This window comes from Sylvia atricapilla, chromosome 5 (assembly GCF_009819655.1).
Source record: "Sylvia atricapilla isolate bSylAtr1 chromosome 5, bSylAtr1.pri, whole genome shotgun sequence".
In the NCBI taxonomy this organism is placed as follows: domain Eukaryota; kingdom Metazoa; phylum Chordata; class Aves; order Passeriformes; family Sylviidae; genus Sylvia; species Sylvia atricapilla.
The window spans coordinates 42489382-42514423 of NC_089144.1; the positions used below are offsets into that span (position 1 = coordinate 42489382).

A 25042-nucleotide genomic window follows, 5' to 3' on the forward strand; every position below is an offset into this window, starting at 1 on the left:
TCTCTACTAACTCTGATTACCAAAATAACTATGAAAGCACTTCTGTGGAAAACAAGAAGGTGGCAACACTGAAATCTGTGATAAGTTAACAGATAGAACACAAATGATGTTGCTCCTGAAGCCACAAGAAAAACTGCTTTCTACTGAGACAATCAGATAAGTCATCACAGTATCTGCAATTTTTCTCTTAGTATCACAGCTACTACTTGCTTATTTTTGGCTATGAGAGTGAATCTATAACTTTTGCAATATTTTGCTAATGTCTTTTCCTGAAAGTGAAGCATTAAAAAAGTATCAGAGAATATGAATTGAGAAAGCTGCTGCTTTTATCCTATTTTAGGTTTCACCTAAGGATTAGAATAACCTCCCTATAAAATCTGTGTGTGTATTATCCCTACCATTATATTATCTAGGTGTATCACAGCCTAGGATGTTTGCCCTCTCAGCATGATACATGGAAGTACTACTCTTACTATTTTATGAACTGGCAAAATTTATAGAAAGACTAGATGACTTTCAAATCACCAAGAAGTCCAATGTAATAAAGAGAAATTAACTCTTCTCTTTCCAACTTTTTATCAGTAATCCAGAGACAGTATTAATTCAAATCACCTTATTAAAAGAGGAAAAAAAAAACCCAGAACCCCTAAAACTCACACTTGCCTAGTGACACAGTTAAGTTTAGTCACTGAAAATTTCTTAGATACAAGGGTCATTTTATTGTGACTTCTCAAGACGAAGATTCTAGTACCTTCCCTGAAGATTGTCAGAATTCTGGCTCAGCTGGAGCTGCTCACTTGGTAACTGCTTCAGTGCTATTTCCACAAGGAAGAATCCCTGATGCTAGGGTCCATACATTGGTATGAAGACCTCTAGGTCAGAGATATGTTTGTTAAGTAGCTTGATTACAATCTCATATCTGGAATTAATAGCCAAGGAAGGAGGGCAACAGCATCTTGTACTGCCTTGAAGACTTTTCATTCTGTTTATTTAGATTTCCATCATTTACATGCAGAAATTTAGGCTAAAATTAATAGAAGCAAGATCTCCCTCAGTGAATACAAGTGGAAGAAGATAGACGAAGTTTACTAGGAAGCTAAAAGGTAAAGAAATATTTAAAAACAGATATAACCTGATTATTTAAAGTGAAAATGATTCTTACACTTTGCAGCACTTACAAATCAGATACGACAAACCTTTCTTAAGGGGAGATCTTGACACTGTTTTTAAGCTTGTTCACTTTTCTGAGTAGCAGTACTTAGCTCTTTTTATTCAGTTTCAACAAGCCATTCTTCATCTATGATTTTTTTGCTGTCTTCTGATTACAGGTACATCAGTCAAGAGTGAGCAGGGACTCAGGGACAATCATGAAAACCCATTCTGCTACATGGTCATCACAGCTGAACACTTAAAATTCTCCCTCATTTATAGATATTAGGATCAAGTCTTGCTTTCTTCCAATTTTATCAAATAGACTTGGAGGAAAGAAAGGGAGAGAGAAGAACCAAAGCCAGGTAACATGGTCTATGTAATAACCTTCTATTTAGCTGAAAATTCTACCATTTTAACTGGACTTCTCCTTCTGCATTTTCTCTGCAGAAACATGATTAATCAAAATCTCCTCTTAATATAGTATTTCTTACCACTTTTTCACTGTAAAGGTGAGCAGGAGAGGAACTGCAAATTTTACCATTTCACCTCTGTACATATTTTGTCTATTGAGATTACATAGGCAACAGTCCCAGAGAGTTTACATTTGTTTAGTGCCCAGGTTAACGAGGGTCAGTTGCTTTTGACATTGTCAGCTCTACAATAAATATAATTAATGCATTATCCAAGTGCCAAACATACTATGGGCAGGTAAGACTAAAGTAATTTTCTGACATGGATCATTTGGGCACCAAAGAGAGGACAATTCATCTGCAGGATTCTGCAGAAGAGGGACAGTAGATGCTCACTAGCTATCAGTATCCTAATGTGGAGGAAATACTGTAGTATTATCACTAATAGCTCTTGAAACATATTCTTTGACATAGTATCTCTTTGTTATATACATTTGAGATATTGCAGAATTAGTTAAAATCTTGATACAGGTTGGTCAATAAATACATGGTATCATTAAGTTAAAAAAATATGCTCTTTTTGTAAAAGTTGTCACATCCTGGAGCTAGAATGGAAGTTTCTCTAAGTATACTTCTGCTTATTGCTTTACCAGTGATAAAGTGAGGATGAGGAGCACTGTAAACACTGACTGGGGTGGAGGAACTGTCATAAGCCATACTAAAAGAATTAAATATAAAACTATTGAGCAACTAGGCAGAAATAGCATCTGAAAGGTCTCTAAAAGCATGCAAAAATATAAAGGCTGTGTCTAAGTCCTTCATACAAACATTAGTGTCTAATATTGCACTAAAAATGAATGAGGTAATGGAACAAAGCTAAATGTAAAAGTTTCAAATTACTTGACATTTCCTGATAAGGTGATGTAGTTAGCTGTAAAATAATGCTACCAAGGGAAGTCTTAAAGGTAAGTCTTTGAAAAGACTTAACTTTTAGGAACAAGACAGAAAAAACAGAGCACTAAAATGCAAGGTAGGGAGTACTGTCACGTATTACAGGTTTTCAAAAACACTCTTTCAAAGCCTTGCTTTAATTACCTGGTAAACTGATACATAAATATTCTCAATATCATCTTCTAACATAATACAATTACCACATTTTGATCCATAGTACAATAAAATGTATTTGAAGGGAAGGCTTCTACAGAGTCTTTCATGAATTAGAAAAATAAAGTTAATAAAATTAGAAGAGGAAGTTTTAAATGACTCACAAAGTATTACTTAGGAAAGTGATTTAGCTACTGGTGAAATAGTCTCTCCAAACATAGCAAGAGAAAATTAGCTTTCAATTTGATTAAACACTGTTCTTTGTTCTAGACTGGGCCCCTCAAGCCAAGCAAGCCATATAATCTTTTTTTCTACCGCCACCTAGTGTATATTTGAATTTCCTTCATCTAAGACAATATTCACAACTGAAATTACACTGAAAATTTTAAGATTAAATTAAATCAACAGAAGCTATTTGTGCACAAGAGAAACTCTATGCACCTTAATATGTTCGAACCTCATAGTTGTTTCAAAAGAAACTAATTTCTAATCTTCCATTTATTTTAAAGAAGTCTTTAGCACATGAAAGATCAATTACGTACAAACATGGCAAATTCAGAAATACAATTCTCACCAAGTGGAATGCAGCTTTTAGTATACTTCACTAAAACCGGATAACTGATTAAACATACTGTTTAATGTTTTCAAATAACTCCACAAGGTCCTTACGTCAAACAGAGACAAAACTGGGATTTATCTCAGCTAAATTTAGGCATACTGCCAGACACCTGCATTTGAGGTGGTAATCACGTAAGATTACTTCTATGGTCAACAGAAAAAAGTAGGCACCTTTAGAGAATTAATAATTTCCTTACATTTCTAAGTTGTCTGAAAAATTGCAATGATTATAAGCATTAAATCTTTACTTATTGAATATTCAAGGATCACATTGATCAGTGCAGTAGGAGAACAGTTATAAAGTTTTACAAGTCAAGAACGTGAAATTCAACACTGCATTAAAAACTCAGACTACTGCTGGGCTGAGTAGAAGACACAACTAATGATTTTCTTGTAAAATTGATTATGCCTCAAAAAATAGGTAGGTAGAGAGAAAAAAAATAGGGAAAGTATCTGAAAGGTATCTGAAATATTACTGCTTTGATGTACAGCTTTTAAGAGTGAATAACAAGAAGTTATCAGAAAAGGCAAAATACACTCAAACTCCATCTTTCTGTCACTATCCAGAAGGTAAATCACCAGATGATACCTGCAATTCTTAACACCCTTGTGGCAGCTGCTTTATACAAAACAGCATTTCCAACACGTGATGTGTGAAAACATTGCAACTGTGTCTCTGACCCAGCTGAATAAATTCTAAGCCAGTTCCATTTCTGTGTATACTATTTCCCCAGAATTAAGTCCTGGAATTGCAGGGATTTCTCTACATTGAGACAAGCAGGGATAGAGAAGCAATAGCTAGCCAAAAGCAGTAAAAAAAAAAAAAAAAAGCATGAAACATTAGGAATTTTAAAAAATAGAGGGAGAATTACTTTCCATGTACATCCATTGAACTTTTTGTGTTCTAATACCTTTAATCTTATCCTAAGGCAATCCCGCATCATTCCTGTTGGAGAGGTGACTAAACTTAACCAGCTGAGCATAACTCAAGGCAATGTATCACAACACATCTCAAGCATTTAGATGACATTGTACTGGCTTGCAGCAAATCTTAAGCAGTCATTGATATTTTTAAAAATCCCATCTGCAAACTGCCTCCTCTGCTGGCCTGTAATTCTTGCATGTTACCAAGTCTCTTAGAATTGTGTTACTTCTGTTAAGATCAATTATCTTATCCTGTTCACATAGAAATACAAAAAGAAAGGAAAAACATTAAGAAAGGAAGCAGTTCTGCATAATCTGAGGTGTAAATGAGATAAGAAGAAAAAAGTGTCATTACAACTGCTGTGTTGTAGTGAATAGATCACAAAGAGAGATAGGAGAATCTCCAACACTCTTCAAGGCCCCCTAACCAGACACTGATGTACCACTGACAGGAAGAAGAGATGATCTCCTGAAGTTCCCTCTGACAAGCCTGTGATCCCATTCCTCTTTTCCTTCATATACTGGAAACATGATGAGCCACTGAAAGACAAGGGTAGGACTGCAGTGGAACAGCCTAACACAAGAATTCTCTTCATTGCCTCTGGCTTAGAAAGAGCTTGATATGTGGAAAAAATAAAATGTTTTAACTGAAGTAGGACAAAATTACTTTTTTCTTTTTTTTCCTTCTCCAGAGTACAGCATAGTGGGTTCTAGACATTATGCTTTTTCTCAGTTACAAAAGGATATAGTTAAGAAGATAGAACACTGAAGAATTTCAAGCACAGTGCTACCTAAGAACTAGTGCATGCCAACTAAAGCATGTTGCTGCTGGTAGGTACCTGATAGCAGTTTTGTCTGAATAAATTATGGTTTTGTCCAGTTGGTGAGGTCTATTCTTCCTCATCACAAGAAAAATCCCACAATTGTTGAGACAAACAGGAGGAGCAATAAAAACAAGAAAAGGCATATGGAGCAAGAAAATTTGATAATTTCACCTTAATAATACCATCTCAATTATTATACTATTACTTTAATTCTAAAAGTTAGCTGCAAAAGATCACAATTACTATATTATTTCATTTACAAATATAAAAATATATTAGAGTAATGAGTTTTGCTGAAACTTTGTCTCAAAACATGATGTTTACTTGAGAGAAAGATATTCTTGTGAAAATATGATGTTAATAGAAAATTAAATACAGCAACTCTTGTTAAAATCCTGAAATCAGGCCTGAAAATATAAAACAAAGAGTCTTAACATTTTGCTATGACAAAGCCATAGAGCTCTTTCACTATTGTGGAGAAGCTCAGGCGCCTATATACAAATGCTGCAGCCATTAATAAATGCAGACATAAGGCTGAGTTAAATCTGTCAAAGCTAACTAATAAATAATTTCTTGACATTCAACTATTGAATTTCCTTGATGAGCCCTTTCAGTACTGATAATGAGGCTTCCTAGCCTTAGTTTAACTTCAGCTTGAACTCATTAATGCTTTTCCAGAGCTTCTCAATTACCCAAGACCAGGAACAATGGAAAAAAAGTTCTGAAAAATTGGTTTAGAGTATATTCACATCTTTGCCAGGCATGTATGCAGCAGAGAGGTGTGAAAACATTGACCTGAAAAGAAAACAATGGACCCTCCCCTTGCAGCTATAAGCTACTATGTTTGTTTAGCACATGTTATAAATAGGTGCAATTTGAATGGTCTTGAAGCAAAATGTTGCTCCAGCAAGACTGGCTGGAATCTGCTGGCAAATGCTGTGATTGAGTTTGTTCTGGCACTGACCAACTATACTGAAGGCTTGTACCAGTAAACTTAACTTCATTTATTTACCTTATAACAAATATGAAAGCCCAGCACGGAAGTTTGTTTGTGAAGCTTGTCATACATGTGGTCATCCTGTTCTCACCAAAATGCTAAGCATTAAAAAGCTTCACATCCGACTTGACACTAGAACCAGGCACAGAAAAAATCTTAGTCGTGGATTTTATCAGAGTTCCCTTCCTCCAGAAAATGTTTTCAACCGTTATACTACTCATTTGCAACACAAATACTATTCATATACTATTCATATTGCAACACACCTACCCACCCCAAAAAATGCTCAATATTTGCAAATGCCAATGTTTTAAAACTCTGAGCAGGAAACAAATGCCATGGCAGCAGTATAATTTTCTATGTAGGCAAACAGGCAATGGTGAATTTCTGTTGTACTCTGATAGCATATTACAGCAATTAGAAAGTTCCCAGATTTATCTCAGATACAGTTTTTCAACATTAGAAGAACCTGGAGACTATCAAAAAAGAAAGAAAATACAGAAAAAAATTGCCATGGAAAAGCCAGCCAGCTCTATCAGAGACTGCCACAAATAAAGCATAAACAATGGCCTCACTGAAGGTGTAGCACTGTTTATCTATTGAGCATAACTTTCAGAGAGTACTTGACAAACATAGGACTTTCCTAATACTGACACAGAACATTTGACATTGTACTTCGGTTCCCTAATTTCCAAGACTTTCAATGGATGCCAGTAGATAGTTTGACAGTAAAGTAGTTCAAGAATGAAATATCAGGAAATCAGACTACATCATGACATAAAACACATTGCTAGCCTAGGAAGTCTTTTAGATAGATATCAAGACCTTCTCACAATACCTAAAGGTCTTGGGAAGAGGGACAGCTTGTGACAATCAAGTATTTGACTATCAGTAAGATCACCACTTCATCATGCTTATAATGATGTATTTTGATTACTATTCTAAAGCTCACTGGAGATTCAGATGCCTCCTGCAACACCTGCAGTATTATTTCAGAAACCAGATTATCGCACATTTTGTCTGAATCAGATATAAAGTACAGACATAGAAGAAGCAATAAAATAATTTCAGTATAAACCTGCCAGCATCAGCTTGCCTAGTAACCCTAATGCAAATGCATAAATTATAGTTGCTTCCAAAGTATATGCATAACAATAAAAAGCTCTCTGCTATACACAAAACACATTTAACTATAAACGTCAGACAGTGTTCACAGAAGCTTCTTGTTTCCTATATTAGACAATTTATTGCACTCACCTGAACTGACTGAACCTTTACACCATGGAAATGAGATGACCTTGGGTAAATATCAAGAAGATGAGGAGGATCATCAATATGTGTTCTTCTAAAATTGTGTTTGACAACTTCTTCATAATCCAATTTATCAAAGTTGGTTTTCCATAGTAAAGCCTGTAAGAAATCTTCATATCAGTAACTACTTGAAGGCTATTCAGTACTCAAAACATAACTATTCAGTAAAATCTGTTATTACTAGTAGATCATTGCATCATAATGATACTGTAGTGACGTCTGAGTCTGATCTCTACTGCAAAATGGGCACTTCCCCAGAGTTTATTTACTTCAAATCTAGAAGATGTGGTTCATTATATTAAAAAAATAACCTCTAAATACATCTATAAGCACAAAACAAACTCGTGTCCCACTGAACTGTTCCAAGTTACTTTTCTGCCAGATCAAGGGATCATAAGCTGTTAAATTTCTGCCCTCTATAAAGGCTTGCAGGTCTAACAAAAAGTTTGAAGGAATAAGAGAAAGAAGAGTTTCACAGAACTCTAAAACAACTGGTTCCTATGTTTTAGCAACAGGAATCTCTTTTCTGAACCTTGCCCAATTATGTTCTAGGTAGAAACAATATACAAGTCACACAATGACCAAATGCAGAAGGCCAAAGGATATAGAGGTAGTCCAAAGGTATTCTATCCAGTCTTCTGAATATTGTGGGAAATGAAATCATAGCACACAACATTGCTCTCTCATTTAACAAAATAATTGCATATTTAAGTAATTTAATTAAATTTACATGACCTGTGAACTCCTTCTTACTTTACATACCAAGGAAGAAAAGAGAAAAGGTCTTTTGAGACACTTAGAAATTACCAGAAGTCCAATGCTGATATCTACAGCTGCTAGCTAAATTAAAGAAAACAAAGAGGGGACTATAATCTGATTTAAAATTACTTCCCTGTCCAGCCAATAATATTTCTGACAGACATTAGAAGTATTTTTCAGATATTAATAATTACTGAGCAACACAAATCACAGATTTGTTCACAGAAATTTCAAGGGCACTATATCATTGTTTTTAATACATGCCTGAATAGCTGTATTACTACAAGTTCTTTTTAGGCTCAACATCTGTCATGACTCCCTTAAGTCAAAGATCCTGAACATGCACTAGGAGACAGTATACCAATAAAGGTGAACCCAGACTAACTCAGACATTAGTAACAGTGAAAAAAGGATGCACAGATCTCACTCAAACTACCTAAACCCTCCTCAGAACCTTCCACTTCCAGGACTGTTAGGTGATAGATCACTTGATTCACAGTAGCTCTTGCTTTCTCTTCTTCCTCAGTTTTGTAGGCTCTACTATTTCCATCATTCAGTCCAGAATAAGGCTACTTACATTATTTAGTCACTTCCCTTCATTTTTTCAGGCTAAATTTCTGCTGGTTTAGTAATCTGAAGTGTTTCAGCATTGAGTGTACCTAAGAGTATAGGCAGGAGGCAGATCACCTTTTATCAGGGGTGACCATTTGAGCTGTTCAAGCTCTAAATATGTTTCATTTTGTTCTATAGTGAAAGGTCATGTCCCTGCAGCTTCATTATTACAGATGAAAAAAACAGCATGGAAACATCCATTTATGCCTTGAGTATCTCAACTGCCATGCGAAAGTGCAAAAGCAACCCTAGAAACATGGGTATTTCATAAAGAAGTATTTCCCTTCAAACCAAGGCCTTCATCAGACACAAGTTGTCTCTTTTACATAGTAATTGAATTAACAGCACAGGCTACTACTTTCCAAACAAACAGGTATAGCTTTACTCCTTCACATAAAAGGTCTTCTATTTTCCATGGCAACAGGTTAATGAAATAAACTGCCATGTGCACATATAGCCAAAAATGTGAGGAACACGAACTTCAGAATACTACACTTTGAGATCTTTTTTGTTTGAGGAAAGAAGCAGATATAAAGAAACAGAAGTATCCAGTGTTTGTTTCAAATATTTAACCTGCTTCTGAACAATGCTGTCAGCTGGTTCTGCACCAACCAGAAACCTGATACAAGAAGCAGAGATACTGGTTTTCCTTCTTTGATGGAAAGGTACGGAAAGATCTGTTGTTTGAAAACATAATAGTCTTGAAATTACGTATGTATGAAGGAAGCAGACTTCCATAAACTTAGAATGTGTCAGCTGCCTCCAATTCATGCTGTGAACATACAGTATATTTTGGGAACTGCATAAGGGGTAAGAGATGAAACTTTTATGGCTGGCCTCTGCCCATAAGAGTGACATTGCTGTTCTGCCAGCAGAACTTTTCCAACAAATACACTCTACAATTACAGTAAACCAACTATCACAATGAGTTGAGAAGTCCCACAACCATCCTCCTGGCACACCTGGAACAAGGCTGTAGACAGTCAGCAAAATAGGATTTTTGAGAAGTACATGTGTTTATACACCAAAAGACAATGGACACTGAAGAAAGAAGTTCTTATGCTTACTACAGATGAAGATATACACCTTGGTAGTTACCCAACAGTGGTTAGCACATTTTAAAACTTAAAAATGTGAAAGTTGCAGTAAAGTAAGTACTCCTCTCCCACTAAAACTTTCATAAAACAAAGGAAAAAACTTCAACAAACACAGGAAGGTCCATTTTTAAGTAATTTAAACAGTTATTAGACCTGCTATGACTACTTTTTAAATTCAACATTTAACTAAGGAAGGTGCTTTCTGATGAAACCGGATCTTCCCTCTCATATACTCAGCATAAACCCGCTGTATCAAACTGCTGAGGAACATGAGACATAGGTTTTTACCTACTTTCTCCATGCTCTCATGCCCCAGAAGCTCTACAACAGAAAATCACGGCAGGAAAAAGGCAATGACATGACTGCACTGAACATGTGATTCATGGGGCCCCAAATTCAAAGGAACTTTGAAGTAAGACAGGCATTCCCAGGGTGTGTTGGCATTCAATGGGGAGGCTGTGTTAGGCTTAATACTGTAGGTCCTTGCCTTCAACAGAGCTTCTCAGATTAATCTTCTGTCATGTGACCTAGTCAATACACACACTTTTGTTCCTCTCAAGTATAATACACCAACAGTCATAAAATACTCACAGAAGGTAAGGTCAACAATTCAGAATCACGAAGAATCTAAGTTGCATTTTGGGACTTATGGAAAATAAAAGAACATACTAGTAGGTCAAGAAATAAATATATTTCTCCCATTTTTGGTTGGTTTTTGTGGGTTTTTCCCTGCCTGTAAAATTAATATTGGACATTTGATAACATTTTCACTCTCCAGTAACTTCAAGTCTTGTCAGTACTTCTTACTTAACACTGTGAGAGAAAGCAATTTTTTTTTTTTATTTCCCAAGACCATCTCTGCTACTAGCCGAAATTTATTTCAAACTCCACAAAACAGAATATAGCCATGAATTGTGGTAAACTCAAAAGACCTTAATTTCAACAGCATAGTTTTTTATATCTACATTGAGCTTTTAGCTTTCTGTAACAGGAAACAATAAAAAAGACAACTAATATTAAGGAACATTTCAGATTGAAAATTTAAATCTTGTGCTACAAAAGTTCTTTCTTTTTGGAAACTTTATAGACCTGATAGAGACGATTTATTCTTAATTATGAGTTATTAAAGCAGATGGCGATTAATTATAAGACCTAGTGTTTAACTTTTTTTTAATGCTCAAATGACTCTTCTTCCCTTTTTAAAATCCAGTACTTTACTGTTTAACCAAAGTAAATTAAAGGTAACACAAGAGCCTTTTTTTCCCACTTCTAGCCAAAGTTTTTCCAGTAATACAACTTAATACCTACAACTACAGAGTAAGGACTTTAAAACCAGTGAAAATCCAACAAAGCAGCTAAACCCCAATATTAATTGCAACACATCTACTATGTTGACAATGGATTACAAGACTTTAAATATTTTTAGTTAAAAATCACTCCTTTCTTTTAATATGTAAATAGAAGTGGCTAGTCTTCTCCTCATCATAACATCCAATGGAAAGCCTATAAAACACACTAGTAGAAAAAGTGCATGTGAGTAATTAGCACGTTACTGTGGCACACCATATTTAACTCCCACCCACTTCAACAAACATTAAGACATTTCATTTAAGGGGACAATACCACAAACCTGAGCATCCCTTCCACCTGAGGCAAATTTTTCACCACCTTTTGAAAAAGCCACACAATGTACAGATCCCTGGGGAAAAAAATAGCATACAGTAAAATTAGGCTATTACTGTAATCGTGGTATTCTAGTGCAAAGAGAAAAACACTGATGCCATTACCTAACACAAAGGATTTTTCAATTTTAATAAAATAAGGAACAATTTTACTGTAGTGAAATTTCTGCAAAACTTGTCTGAAAAGTTAATATCGCATATTTTCATAAGATGCTACACTACAATTGCAACAATCTATACTAGGAAAACAGTGGCATTATCCTTAGATTTTATACTTCAGCTTTGCAATGAAAAATTACAAAATATATATTACATTACTCAATACGTTTGAATGATTAATTATCAAAAATAGAGTTTGTTTGGCATTAAAAGGAAAAGGAGGAAATGCCTGCCATTCATAAGAGAAATTATCTTCTGTAAGCTTCCCTCTCCTTAGAAAACACTGTCTTTCGATAGACAAAATGACTGAAGTGCCAAATAACATGATTTTGAAAATCAAGTGAATTATTAATGAATTCAGAACATCACTTTTTACTTAACATCAAGCATGTAATAATGACAGATAAAAAAAAAACATAGTTACAGGTAAAAACTGATGCACTTCCTTAACCACTTGTGACAAGGTGCATTAATACAACACCTTGCTGTCCATTAAATTTTATCTGCAAGTTGCAAGATAAAAGACACAAAGACATAAGCATTACTTTCCCTTTGTAAAGACCCTGAACAACCTATTAAGATCTCCATTTAAAGAGGATTATTGTGTATACCTTGTGTCCATGAAGAGTGTAAATAAGTCTTTCTCCTAAGAGGTCCAGAATCTTAAGGGTACCATCAGTAGAAGCAGTGATGAGGTAGTTACCAGAAGGATGGAATGATATACAATTAACCCCTGCTCTGTGAACTGATTTACAGAAGACAATATTCAAAGGCTGTAGATATCTACTAGGAGGATATGTACACTTTATTTCTTTGCTTTTTTCTACTTCCCAAAGAACTACTACTTTTAAGGGAAAAATGACCAAAGTGCTGGGGCATAGAAGACTCTCCAAAGTATTTGATTAGTCCTGCTCTAAAAATTAAGATAAGCAAAGAAATAAAAAGGATTCAGATTGAATTCTTAAGGTTGCTAGACTACAAAAAGATACTTACAACATGTCAATATGACTTGTTTGTCTACTTCACCCAGTAAGGGATGAAATAACAGACTCTTAATAAATCACATTTAATTGCAAAGAATCCCACTGTAAAGAAAATAAAACAAAATACATTGTTTTTACCTTTGAAATTCTGCAGTAGCTTGTTCATTCGAATATCCCATAGTTTCACTGTGTTATTGGAACCTGCAGAAGCTATACATGTTCCACTTGGATTGAAATCCACAAAAGTTGCAAATCTAAATATAAGTAATGAAAACAGATTTATAATGTGCTTCCCCAGAAATATTTAGGTGTGTGTATATATATGAAGCCCACAAAATTAACACTGAACTGTCAAAAACTTGTGTGGAATCTGCATGTATGGAAACTCAAATAAGGCATTTCAAGTAACTGAAATAAGCATAAGCAAACAAGATGTGTGTGATAAATCATAATCTCAATTTTGTTGAAAATATGGTATAGTTCATCCAAGTCAAACCTTCAAAGTTTATGCTAGAGTACAAAGTCCCTAGAAGGCACTGCTGCAAAGAGTTTGTAAGCAACAAGTAAAATAATTTTGTCTAAGAATTAAGTATCTAGCTATAAGAACATTTTGGACTCGAAAAAGGATGAAGGCAGCCAGGAAATCAGCAAAGCAGATATACAAGATAAATATTCCACTGACTTGTTAACTACAACTCTGGATCCAAGATGCTTAAGAAAAGCACGTGTAAGTAAAAGCAAGTATTTTTTAAACTTAAATAAGGCAGATCACTGAAGGTAACAAAATATTGTTTTCATGAACAAGTGGAAAAGTCTTCAAGCTTTCTTCTTGTTGAAGCACCCAGTATCAAATAGCATTATCAAAAATGAGGAAAAACATAGATTATTCCAAAATCCAAGAATAATCTCACTTCTGTTCGGATTATCTCTTGATTGTTGGAAAACAGATGCATAGCTGCAGCCAGTTAACCTCTTTAGAAAAACATTATTTGAATTCTTTTACTTGGCATGGATGGGAGAATTCGGTTTTCAGATTTAACATATATAGCTGTTAATGCCACAGAACATTAAATTAATGTCATTAAAAGTACACTATTAAATTTCTTCTTTCTTTCTAGTAAAACTTACCCTTCATCATCTGAGAAGCTATTAACACAGATTTTATTTCTTGTATCCCAGATGTTAACAGATTTGTCCTCACCACAAGATGCTATTATTCTTCCATCAGGTGAAAATCTGGAACACACAAGTGTATGCATTACTTAGCAACTGATCCTGCCTAGATTAGCATTAGAGACATAAGCAGCAAAACACCAGAACTAAGGAAGCCTGTTTGAAATAAGGATGCATAGCATCTAAAGGACATTTGAACTTCTAGTACTTCTCATGGACTAATAAAACTGAAAAGGAAAGCTTCTCCCCCTATTCCACTCTGCCTCATTTCACAATCAACTACAACTAAAAACAGAGCCATAAGCAAAAGGAAAAGAGGGGGCTAGCGGGAAGGTATCAGCAACCTGAGGATGTCACTTCAGATGACAAAGAGATTATTACAGAAAATTTTAAGTTAAAAGACAAAGAGGACACAGTAGAATCTTGTGTTCAATGTTAACCTATATTTATGCTGAGTTCTTTCTAAACTTACAAATAGTGGGCAAAGCTTTCCCAATTATTCCTAGACTAGCAAACTAGGTTTTTAAACAGGAAAACTGACTTCTCTATAACTTCCTCGAGTATTATTATTTCACTTATTGACCAACTGCACAATGACATTAAAAAACTGTTCAAGAACTTTCACATGTGATTTCCTAGAGCTTTCCTTTTTCTTCTTAACAATCAGATACTTCAAAATTTGTAGGGTTCTGCACTTCACCAGTGTTCAATTCCTTTCTCCAGAGGCTTATATCAGGCCTTTCTTAGCTGTAGGGTTTTCATTAATATGGGGGAAAGAAAAAACTTTAAAAACCAGCAATCTTTTTTGTCTTTGAAGAGCTGTCCTGTCTTCAAAGAGTAAGAATCCTAACTTGCTGTCCAAAGGCCTTTTCTTTTACCTTTTCTAATTATGTAAGCTTATCTCATATGGATTCATGACCATTTTTAAATGCCACTACTATTCCAAGAAGAGTTGAGAAAACCCCTACAAAGCATGATAAATCTAGAAATGAGTGCTGGGAAATAAGTTAATACAACAAAAAAGCAAACAAAATTGGGGAAAGACAAGATAGTGACTGAAAATGAATACAGAAGACCCCATTTATTCTTTATTGTAATAGAATGAACACACAGCAACTGATTCAGTACAAACACATATTAACACAGAGCAAGGTTTCATACTTCAACTAGGAGATCTACACAAAACTTGTGTGCGTAAGATTAATTTATTAAAATTTAATTATTGGTGAGAGATCATTATTTGCCATTCACAGACTTGTCTTCTCATGTTTCTACCCTGGAATATAAAATCCTCTTTGTTAGGAATTCTACTTTACCAAGAGAATAAAAACACTTACTTGGCACAGCGAACCCAACCAATGTGTTTGGACAGGGTAAACAAAAGGCGCTGATAGCAAACACTCCATATCTTTATTGATTTATCGTTGGATGCCGACACTACAGAGTTGCCATCATGGGAGAAGCCCACACTCCGAACAGATGCTGTATGACCTTTCAGTACTGATGATTCTCCATGACTGCAGGGGGAGAGCAGAGAAAATGAAACAAAACCCCAAACACCAAGTCACAAATCACAATCATATTAAAGAGCTGAAATCCCCATAAACTCAATGTTAGCACATTTAGAATCTTACCCAAATGAAAAAGCAGTATACAAGAGGCCAAATCTTAATGTCACCGTCATTTTTTACTTATTTAAATATTATTAGAATAACATTCCTTAAGTTGCATTTAACATGACCAATTTTACAGAACAGTGCAATTAAGTAGCAGCACTGGCCTTTAGTTTCATTAGTATTAGAAAGAGAATTTTTTTTAATATAGTAATCTATAAAACACTTGAAAGTTCAAGTAATATCAGTTTAAGATCATACTGAATAACTCATAATTACTACTACTCAAGAACAGTCTGATTAGGCGAGTCAATTAAATTTTTTTTTTCAAAAAACTGTTGTTTTCTTCATCACTTGTCTCCCCAAAATGAAGTGCAGCCATGCAATCCTTATTAAAATATAACATTTATGCCAGAGAATATTAGGAAGCATAGTTCTATACATGTGAAATTGTGACCTCTAAGTTGTTATATTTTTCTTTTGAAACTACACAATATTCAGAAAATAACAAAGTAATACAGTAAAGAACTGTGTTGCTCATGGTCTCCAATCTCTGTTTCTGTCAAAGCCCAGGCATGTGGGAAAGAAAAAGAAACTTGAGTAAAGTCCAATATTCACAATAATGAAACATGTACTCAACATTGCTCACATGCAAGGAATCCATAGTTATACTCACATGCAAGGAATCCATAGCCTGACAGTGTGATCATGAGAGGCTGAAGCCAGCACCTGACCATCTGGTGAGAACTCCACACCTGTAACTCCTTCCTCATGGCCTGCAAATCTGTAGGCTGTGCAGCGTGTCTTCAGCTTCCACAATATAAGAAACCTATCCACAGAGCAGGTAACTGGCAAGAAGTAAAAGATATCAGGAGTCTGCTCACTGTTCTGATAAAAGTCAGAGCTAACGACTGTGGATCTGGATTCACTAGAGAACTGAATGGGGAGGGAGAAGTTATTAGGTTTTAATGGACACTTTGCCTGAGCAGAAGCCTGGTAGCAAGTAATGCCAACACCAGGCTTTCAGAAGGATGTCACAAGACCGGGAGAAGCAAAGGATAATTGTTAACAGGTAGCTCTCCCATGTACTAAGCCAACTGGCTTACGAGTACTTTGAAGATACAGAGCAAAATGTTCAAAGCCAAACATCATGCACATCAGTAAGTATGAATCCAGAATTGGTTCTACCAAATCCTAAAAACAGTACACAAATTCTTCAGTTATCTCATTCCGATTTCTGAGATGGACTTTTCTTCAAGCATCAAGTGTTTAACTTCAGAAAAACATGCCAACTTAAGACGTGACTTCTAACACTCCAGATACCTACACTTGAGTGAAGATAGCAATATATGATAATTCTATAATCCTATTTAAGTATCAATTTTATAATACTAACATTTGCCTAGTTTAAAAGAGAACAAAGTTGTCAGTATGAAAATAGAAAGAGCATGTTTGATGGTGATGCTTTTGCAGTCACTTTGCAGGTGAAATACACTATTTACAGTCAAAAAGGCAAACCTAACTTTTACCAGAGCTTGATAGTTTTCAAGAACCTGTAACAAGCAAAGACAATAAGCAGTTGAATTAAACTGGTACATGTGATTTTCCTACATCCCTACCGTCTTCATCTCTGCTAAATGCTAGTATATAGATATAAATAAAACCAAGGTATTCACACTCCCATCCCTCAGCTGTCAAATCCCTAACCCTAGTAGAGAAAAACAGGGGCCTCCTGGAAGTTGCAAAAGTACATGAATATGGCTTTTCTCTACACAGTTTCTTTCAAGCACCAACATAGCACAAAGAAATTGAGTTTCCTTACAATCACATGTTAAGGCAAGCCTCAAACAAAATATTAACATACTAAATATTAACTATTACATTTCCTTTATGAAATTTATATAAACATACTATGTTTATTCCTAAAAGACTAGCTTCTGCTAAAAGGTGTGAGACCAGACTATCCCTACACCCACATCAACAGGCCAATATTTGACAAAGAAATACAGGATATTTTTCCCCCACTTCAATTCTTTTTCAAGTCTTTCTAATTGTACTTGAAAGAATTCTGTTTTTGGCTAGTGTGATCTACAGTAGAGTAAAACTAAAACAAAAAAATGAAACATAAGCTAAAACAGAATTTGAAGGCATCAGGCTGGATATGTGAAACAGACAAGACCGATGGCTTCTAAAACAAGTCACTGATGAACTACCAAACACCTGTGGTATCTTATGAGCTGCATGAAGGCTGTGCAGTATCAGCTTTTAGTTCTAAAAACTGAGGGAAATTTTCTTAGAAAGATGACAGCACCATTCATTCAGAGCCTGGTTTCTTGTAGCTTGCTGTCTCATAGATGGGGCCATCCTAAGGTAAATGAGACACAAGCAGTGACCTGAAGTTCTCCTTTCTCTGGGACATCCATGACTATCTTCCTTATTTTCCCTCTGGACACCCTGCTGCCTATGCAATCTTAAATTTTGGATCAGAAACAAAACAAAAAAAAAGGCACAGAAGGTACAGAAGAATTTTTTTAGGATGTACCATAGCACAAATAGGCCTGTTGCTCCTCAGAGAATACATGACATAACCATGTTTAGAGGTGAAAGAAAATTTCTTCCTGCTATGATCAACTGAAAAATATGACTAAGATGTAGAAAGCTGAAACTTCACAATGAGCTGATTTCAATATACAACTTACTCCAATTTATAACCTGAGTGCCTTTTTTTTTTAAACATCAATGCTTCTGTACACATCTGATACATCATCAGATAATTTGTTTTTCTGCTGATGAGTCATTACAGAACTGAACACCAAAAAAAAGAAGACCTGGCCTTATGCAAAGGCCAAACAGAGATATTTACAGCAAAGTGCTGTGTAAACAGATACCTGAGCTTCACATATGCCATGAAAAAAATTTTATGGTATTTGCAATGAAACGAAGTTCAGTTTATGCATTGTGACACATTTTTATACATACACACACAAATATATGAACACAAGTAGTTATTATACAGAATTACCATTTCACTCTCATTTCCCACAATAATAAAGTGGCGACTAAGAAAGTTGTGCAAAGATCAAAAGAGACAAACTCACACAGGCTCGATGTACATCTCTCAAAATACTGAATACAATTAATCACTCAGTGCAAGAATTACAGGGCAGATGATGGCTGTGTGAATATTCAAACCCTACCACTGCCAACAAACCTCCACACTTTATAGGAATCCTGCAGCTCTCAATGATACGGGGTACAACATCACAATACAAACACATTTTGCAATGAATTGCAAGATTTCCTATTTGGAGAATAATAATTATTAATTGAACCTCTGTCAAAAAATCCAATCCAGTATTCTAAGCACAGTGGATAAAATACAAAAAACTTTTAATAACTCCCATAAGTTCAAGTTATCGGCAGTTTTTGTTGCATTCACTATGCATGTACCAAGAGGAAAAGAACTGAGAAGTTAGCACACCAGCCAACATTTAATGTTCTGGATTTTATTATTTCAAAAGAAATCCCAAAGCCCTCCACATTTATTCAGTGTTAAGTTTACATTCATTTTCTTTTAAGTCACTTAGAATCAGTAGTTTAAAATATATACAAGCGTTCATCAAATCTTCAAAGTCTAACAGAATAGAAAAGCATTCAAAGTTCCAGATTTTCCAGAAATCTGTACATACTGAAAAATAATTGGATAGGGGTATTGAAATGGTAAGGTGTTGTTTATTTCTTCCTTCTTTCTTTCTCTTTCTCTAGTCCCTCCTCCTTTTATTCACATGTTTTTTATTCCCATTGGGAAGATTTTTTTTTTTTTTTAAGGCCCGGTCATTTATTTTGGGGTTGTTTTTGCTCTCCCCAGTTTGTTACTAAATAACTCCAAAAATAGGAAGGGAGGTCATGGGGAGGAGGAAGGATTCAGATACATAGAATAACTTTTCAAACTGAGAGGCAGATTCACTTATAATTATTGCTTAAATAGATAAGGAACACTTTGAATGCCAGGTTTAACTTGAATGCCTTTCTTTATAAAAAAAGCAGTTTTTGCCAAGTGCTAAAAAATTGTCTGTATAAAATTTGCATAGTCTATATTCACACCATTTAATTACTTTTATCTGAAGAAACATGCATTGCACATACTATTTATGATCTGCCACATAGGAGAACCTAGGCCTTTTTCCTGGCATTTCTACTGAATGTAGCAGTTTTCTATTGAATGAACAGCAAGCTTTCCACAAAAGCACATACTTGATATCATTTATTGCCCCAGTACATAACAATTGGTTGCCTCTTCAAATCTGATAAATGGTTCATAACTTGCAGGTCCACAAAAGAATTCCTGCTGCAAAGTGGAATGCAATTTTTCAGGAATGTTTCCCTTATGTAGTAAAAAGTTCCCTTATTTTTTTTCAAACAAAAAAAATACCCTAACAACAACAAAAAAAACTAACCTAGGGGAAAAAATGAAGATTTAAGGGGGGGAATTAAATTGATCAAATTGCAAGTAACTGCCTAAAAATAAATTAAAGTCTTACAAGAATCCATGCCACACAGTGGCAAGCATTTTTAGCATGATTCAATGCCGCATTCCAAGCTCCAAAATATTCTCCTGTTCGTCTTCTATCTTAACCTGCTTCCTCCCAAACCTCTCAAAGCTTTAAAGTCACTAAGATTTAAGAATATGTTCTAACTTACTCTCACGTTATTTTTGGCAAAACTTCAACTACATCAGGTCTCACTTTTAATTTTTTTAACCCTTCTACCTATTAACACCTGTAGCAAATGCACATCCACCACATTCCTCAAGTCTCCAGATTCCTAATGCTCACTAGCTTAGTTTCTACCCGCAAGCCCCATGTAAAGACTCACTGCACTATGGCTACTGAAGAACATTTATCACTTCAGTGAAAGTCATCAAAGCAGCTGGAATGCCCAACACATTAAGAAAAGTGTTCAACTTAAATCTTATGAAACTAAAATACAGATACTAAGGGAAGATTTTTTTTTCAAGAACACAATATATCTATCACAAAACAAATTAGTGACATGGTTCAAGAATCAGTATTCTTCAAAAACTCAGCATAACAGGAAAAAGAAAACATTCTAAATAAGTAATTTTGCGAACCCCCTTCCTCCAAAGCTGTTCTTTGTCTTTTCAACTCCCCTCACGTCAGAAGCTTCAGCTTCCCAGCCTTACCCAAGGTCTCCAGTGGTATTGTTTTGACTAGAAAGAGGCAGCTTATGCTGTATTATTTCGAAACTCTTTCTAGGGCTGACCCATGCCAACTGTTGCCAAAACATAAAAAGCAAAATAAAACATCCGAAGTGTTCCTCTATGTTACCTTCCTCTACCCTGCTGACAGACCAAATGAAAAAAACCATCAAAAACCAAACTACGATTACATAACTTTTGTGACCTTATGACGTGGGGCTGAACACGGAAAAGCTTACACAGAGGCAAGGCACACATTAAACATATAGCTAAGAAACAGCAGTGGCTATGACAATTTTGTGGTTCCTTTCCTTCTCCATTGCCTTTAAACAAAATTCTTACTTGTAGACATCCCTATTTCTTCCATTTGTGATATAACCAACATGTCCTTGGCTCCACTGCTATCACACTCTCCTCTAAATGCACGAGAGCTCCTGACTAATCCCCATGGGGTAAGATTTTCACAGTAGGTACAAGACCTGCAAAGCAGTGCCAAAGCTCTTCTAGTAAATAAACTTCCTGTTCCTCTATATAATATAGTACCCTTAAGAGTATGTACATTCCCAGAAAAATGCAGACTATTACAAGGCTTAGATGTGACTTTCCACATCAATGTCCATTCAATCACATGCTACTGTAGCATTACTTAGGGTGTTAGATACATATTTTATAATGTATCTGCAAAATAGGTAGGCTAATACCACTGCAAGAACCTTAACTTTTACTTCTGTAAATAATTTTTTTTGTTTACATATAGCATTATCTTGCAGGATTATTGCATAACTTTAAGATGAAAAAAATCCCTCCCCAGTCCACTCAGAAGCCTTTGTTTTATCATAACCAAGACTGAGCAAAGTAATAATGTATCAAAATCTTACAAAAATAAAAGGTGTTAGATGTTCTAATCCATCTTCTAGAAACTGAGCCCCACTATATACTTCTGCTCTCCATACAGTTCATCCTAGTTTCTACATCACTACAGATACATCTGAAAACATTCCAAGGTATTCAATCAAACACTGTCATCTGCTCACACATGTAAAAAGCTTGGAGATCACAGTCCATTTGATGCATATTACCAGCAGTGATTATTTTTCAAATTTCCAAATCTGATTTTTATCTCCAGCATTACAAGTTCTCATTTGCACATCAGCATGCCCCTCAGTCGTACGATAAGCAGTAAGGCACTTCCCCGAATGAGGATGATAAATAGTCCCATCTTCTTTGAAGTGCCAGATAATAATTTCTGGGATGGGAAATCCATCTTTTGGGCAGCTCCTCATACCTATGAAGTCCTCACGCTCAGGGACTTCAGCGCATAGCTCAGTTACAGAGTTAAATCTAATCTCCTGATTTGACGTATATTCAAAGAATTGGTTGCCTCCTTGACCATGACAGCCAAAGAGAGAAAGGTGAGAGCCGGTAGGATTATGTTCCTGTAACACATAGTCAAGGCACTCTGAAGGTATTCCTGTGCTTCGGATAGCACCGTGCCAGCCTGGGCGATCTTCTGGTACGTGCAACTCAGCAAATACATTTTTTAAATACCAGTGAAAACTCTTGCATTTCAAACGCTCTCTAAGAATCTTTCTTTCAGAAATGTCTCCATAGTTTTCTTTCCTTGCTGAAGGATTTCTGTTGTAAAAGTGATCTTTGAACTCATCCATCCACACCTCAGCAGCACGTGCTGTGTTCTGAAGGAAGTTTGGCCTAGCATAGGGCGCGCGCTTTGGAAACACATGGCCCACGTGGGAGCACGGATGAATTTCCAACATGCCTCCACACTGCCAAACTCTAAACGACAATTCTAAGTTCTCCCCTCCCCAAACATCCATTCCTGTATCATAGGTTCCCAGGTACTCAAAATACTTCTTGCTGACAGCAAACAAGCCACCAGCCATAGTTGGGGATCTAATTGGATCGGTTTCAGATTTGCGCCGGAGACGTTCGTGTTTAGGCACCGAGTGCCACTGGAACGTCAGGCGCCAGTCAAACCCCCCAATCATGGGCTCTGCCGTTTGCATGTAGTACTCAAACGTTTTCCAGTCGATGGTGTCAATGACAGGACAAACAATAACAGTCTCATTCTCAGCAATCCTCTCAAGCAGTGGTTCCAGCCAGCCGGAAACACATTCACAGTGACAATCTAGGAATGTGAGAACATCACCGGTAGCGAAGGTAGCGCCAATCAAGCGTGCACGAACCAATCCTTCTCGTTTGTTGGTTCTTATCAGGCGAACTCTTTTCAGACTGCTTATGTATTTTTCGAGTTCAGCCTTCAAATACACTTTATCGCTCAGGTCATCCACCAGTATAATTTCTTTCAGAAGCACTGAAGGTGATGTTTCAAGAACACTATGTATAGTCCGCAGAAGCGTTGACCAGGCTTCATTGTAGAAAGCAATTATAACAGATGTTGTGGGCAGTCTTCTGTAGTTGTAAGATTTAGTTTTGCAACCACTGAGTCGATTATCTTCAATGTGCCGGTGGAGAGAAATTTTATCACTTAAATAAATATTTATTGCATACTTCTCTATCAACTCTTCTTCCTGTTTCTTTTCCTCAGGACTCAGCTGTGGGCGTGAGGGTTTACCCCACTCTCCTGGAGCATAAGGATCAGGTGGGGGTTTGTCATAAACTGGACGAGCCAAATCGACAGCTTCTTCTGCTCTGTCAGAAAAGCGCCTTTCCCATTTCCCTTTAGTGATGCTCTCGCCGGCGAGGGAGGCACCGAAGGAAGAAACCGACAGCTCGACCACAAAGTAAGCGATCATTAAGAAGCCGAGGAACACGCAGCTTTTGCGGACCCACGTCCATCTTCTCGCGAGCCGGATCCTCATCTTAGGCAGTTAAAATCAGCTTCTCAGCAGAGAGGGGTCCGTGAACTCGTGCCGGGTCTCCCCGCGCCCCCGGGGAGGAGGGGACTGCAGGCACTCCCAGCCTCGAACTCAGGCCGCCGACAGAGTTTGCAGCCAGCCCTCCGTAGCGGGCCCGGCAGATTGCAGGGGGACCGTGGCAGCAGCAGAGCCACGGAGCAGCCCCCTGCCCCTTCGGCCTCGGCGCTCCCCTCACTTACTTCCTCCTCCTCCTCCTCTCTCCCCGCGGGACAAACCCCTCCTCCCGCCTTGTGGTTTGCTCAAAAAGTTGTCGCTTAAGGAAGGGGCAGAGACTCCTCAGCCCGCCCGAAGGCGCGGGAGCCCGCCCCGCCTCCGCGCCCGGACCTGCGCCCGGAACCGCCCGGCGGCTCCGGGGAGGGAAAGAGGGAGGAGGGAGCGGCCTGCCCCGCTCGGAAAGCAAACGGCGCCCGGCCCCGCACTCACCCAGCCCCGACGCGTTCGTGTTGAAGGCAACGCCCGTCACCGCCGCCGTGTGGCCGCGGAAAGGCCGGATCAGGACGGGGTCCTCCTGGGGAGAGGGTGCGCACCGTCAGGCTGCGGGCGGGGGCGGCCGCGCTCGCCTTCCCCCGCCCCTCACGGGCCGCTAACGCCCCGCGCGCGGCGGGAGCCGCCGGTCCCGGCGTCGGGAGCGTTTCAACCAGCGGCGGCCGCGGCCGGGCAGCCCTCGGCGCCGGGCGATACCCGCCGGGCGCGGCTCGCCCGCACGCCGTTCTGGCTGCCGCGGCCGTCGGCGGGGGCCGAGGCCGAGCCCTTACCAGCGAGGAGGCCATGGGCGGAGCGGGCAGGAGCGGCCCGTGACAGCCCCGCGCTCCGGCGCGGCCGGCCGAGCCCCGGATTCATCCGCCGCGCCAAGAGCGCGGCTCCCCATCCGCCCATGCGCGGCCGCGCTGCGCGGGGCGGGGCCGCACCGCGGGCGCGGTGCGCGGATCGCTCTTAAAGCCGCAGCGGCCGCGGCTCCGCGGGGCTGGGGTCTTCGGGGAGACGGGAAAGTTAAACCCTCCCAGACCGTCCACCGCCTCGGGACACTGCGGCTTAGGGGGTGGGGGCGCTGAGCTCTCGGTGCGGGGCACGGCTCGGCGGAGCCGCAGACGTGGGATGCTCGGCTAGCGGAAGGTCTGGCCTCTGTTACCTCGATTTTGTGACTTACAAATTAATGCAAGGCAGCTGTATTTAAAACCTCAGGCTGATTTTGTATTAAGCTACCTTAGTTTGGCCTCTAGTCTTCTTTTTCTTCAGTTGTTTCTTATTTTTGTCAGGCTTTCTAGATTTCTAAGTTGGCACTCACGTCTGTATCACACAGAGTGGGCTTTTAACAGACCTTTAATGCTCAGGAAAAAAAATACACCTACCTTAAACAAAAATTAAGAAAACCCCAACGCTGCAACGTTGTTGTTAGTAATGCTGTGTTTATGCAGCTTCATGGAAAGCTGGGTAAGGGAACCAACCTCGCTGAAAAGTACTGCTCCCATAGCTACGCTAGTAAAAACAGGGTTGGCGGCACTTAGCAAG

The 25042-nt window shown here is 37.9% G+C and overlaps 2 protein-coding genes across 2 annotated transcripts in view; both read right to left on the reverse strand.

Annotated features, from left to right (window-relative positions):
• Positions 1–24401, reverse strand: part of POC1B (POC1 centriolar protein B) — a 51267-nt gene extending 26866 nt beyond the window's left edge. The window contains 10 exon segments of the mRNA XM_066319258.1: positions 7287–7439; positions 11439–11507; positions 12261–12394; positions 12771–12886; positions 13761–13868; positions 15143–15322; positions 16095–16266; positions 23957–24041; positions 24289–24344; positions 24347–24401. Coding sequence (XP_066175355.1) covers positions 7287–7439; positions 11439–11507; positions 12261–12394; positions 12771–12886; positions 13761–13868; positions 15143–15322; positions 16095–16266; positions 23957–24041; positions 24289–24344; positions 24347–24401 — 1128 coding nt within the window.
• Positions 19268–23853, reverse strand: GALNT4 (polypeptide N-acetylgalactosaminyltransferase 4). Its single transcript, XM_066319257.1, has one exon. The coding sequence runs from the start codon at positions 23474–23476 to the stop codon at positions 21725–21727; it is 1752 nt and encodes a 583-aa protein (XP_066175354.1). The 5' UTR covers positions 23477–23853; the 3' UTR covers positions 19268–21724.
• Positions 24402–25042: the final 641 nt, after the last annotated feature.

Excerpts from the sequence above, each read along its gene's own strand:
- GALNT4 (XM_066319257.1), bottom strand. The coding sequence starts at position 23,476 with ATGAGGATCCGGCTCGCGAGAAGATGGACGTGGGTCCGCAAAAGCTGC.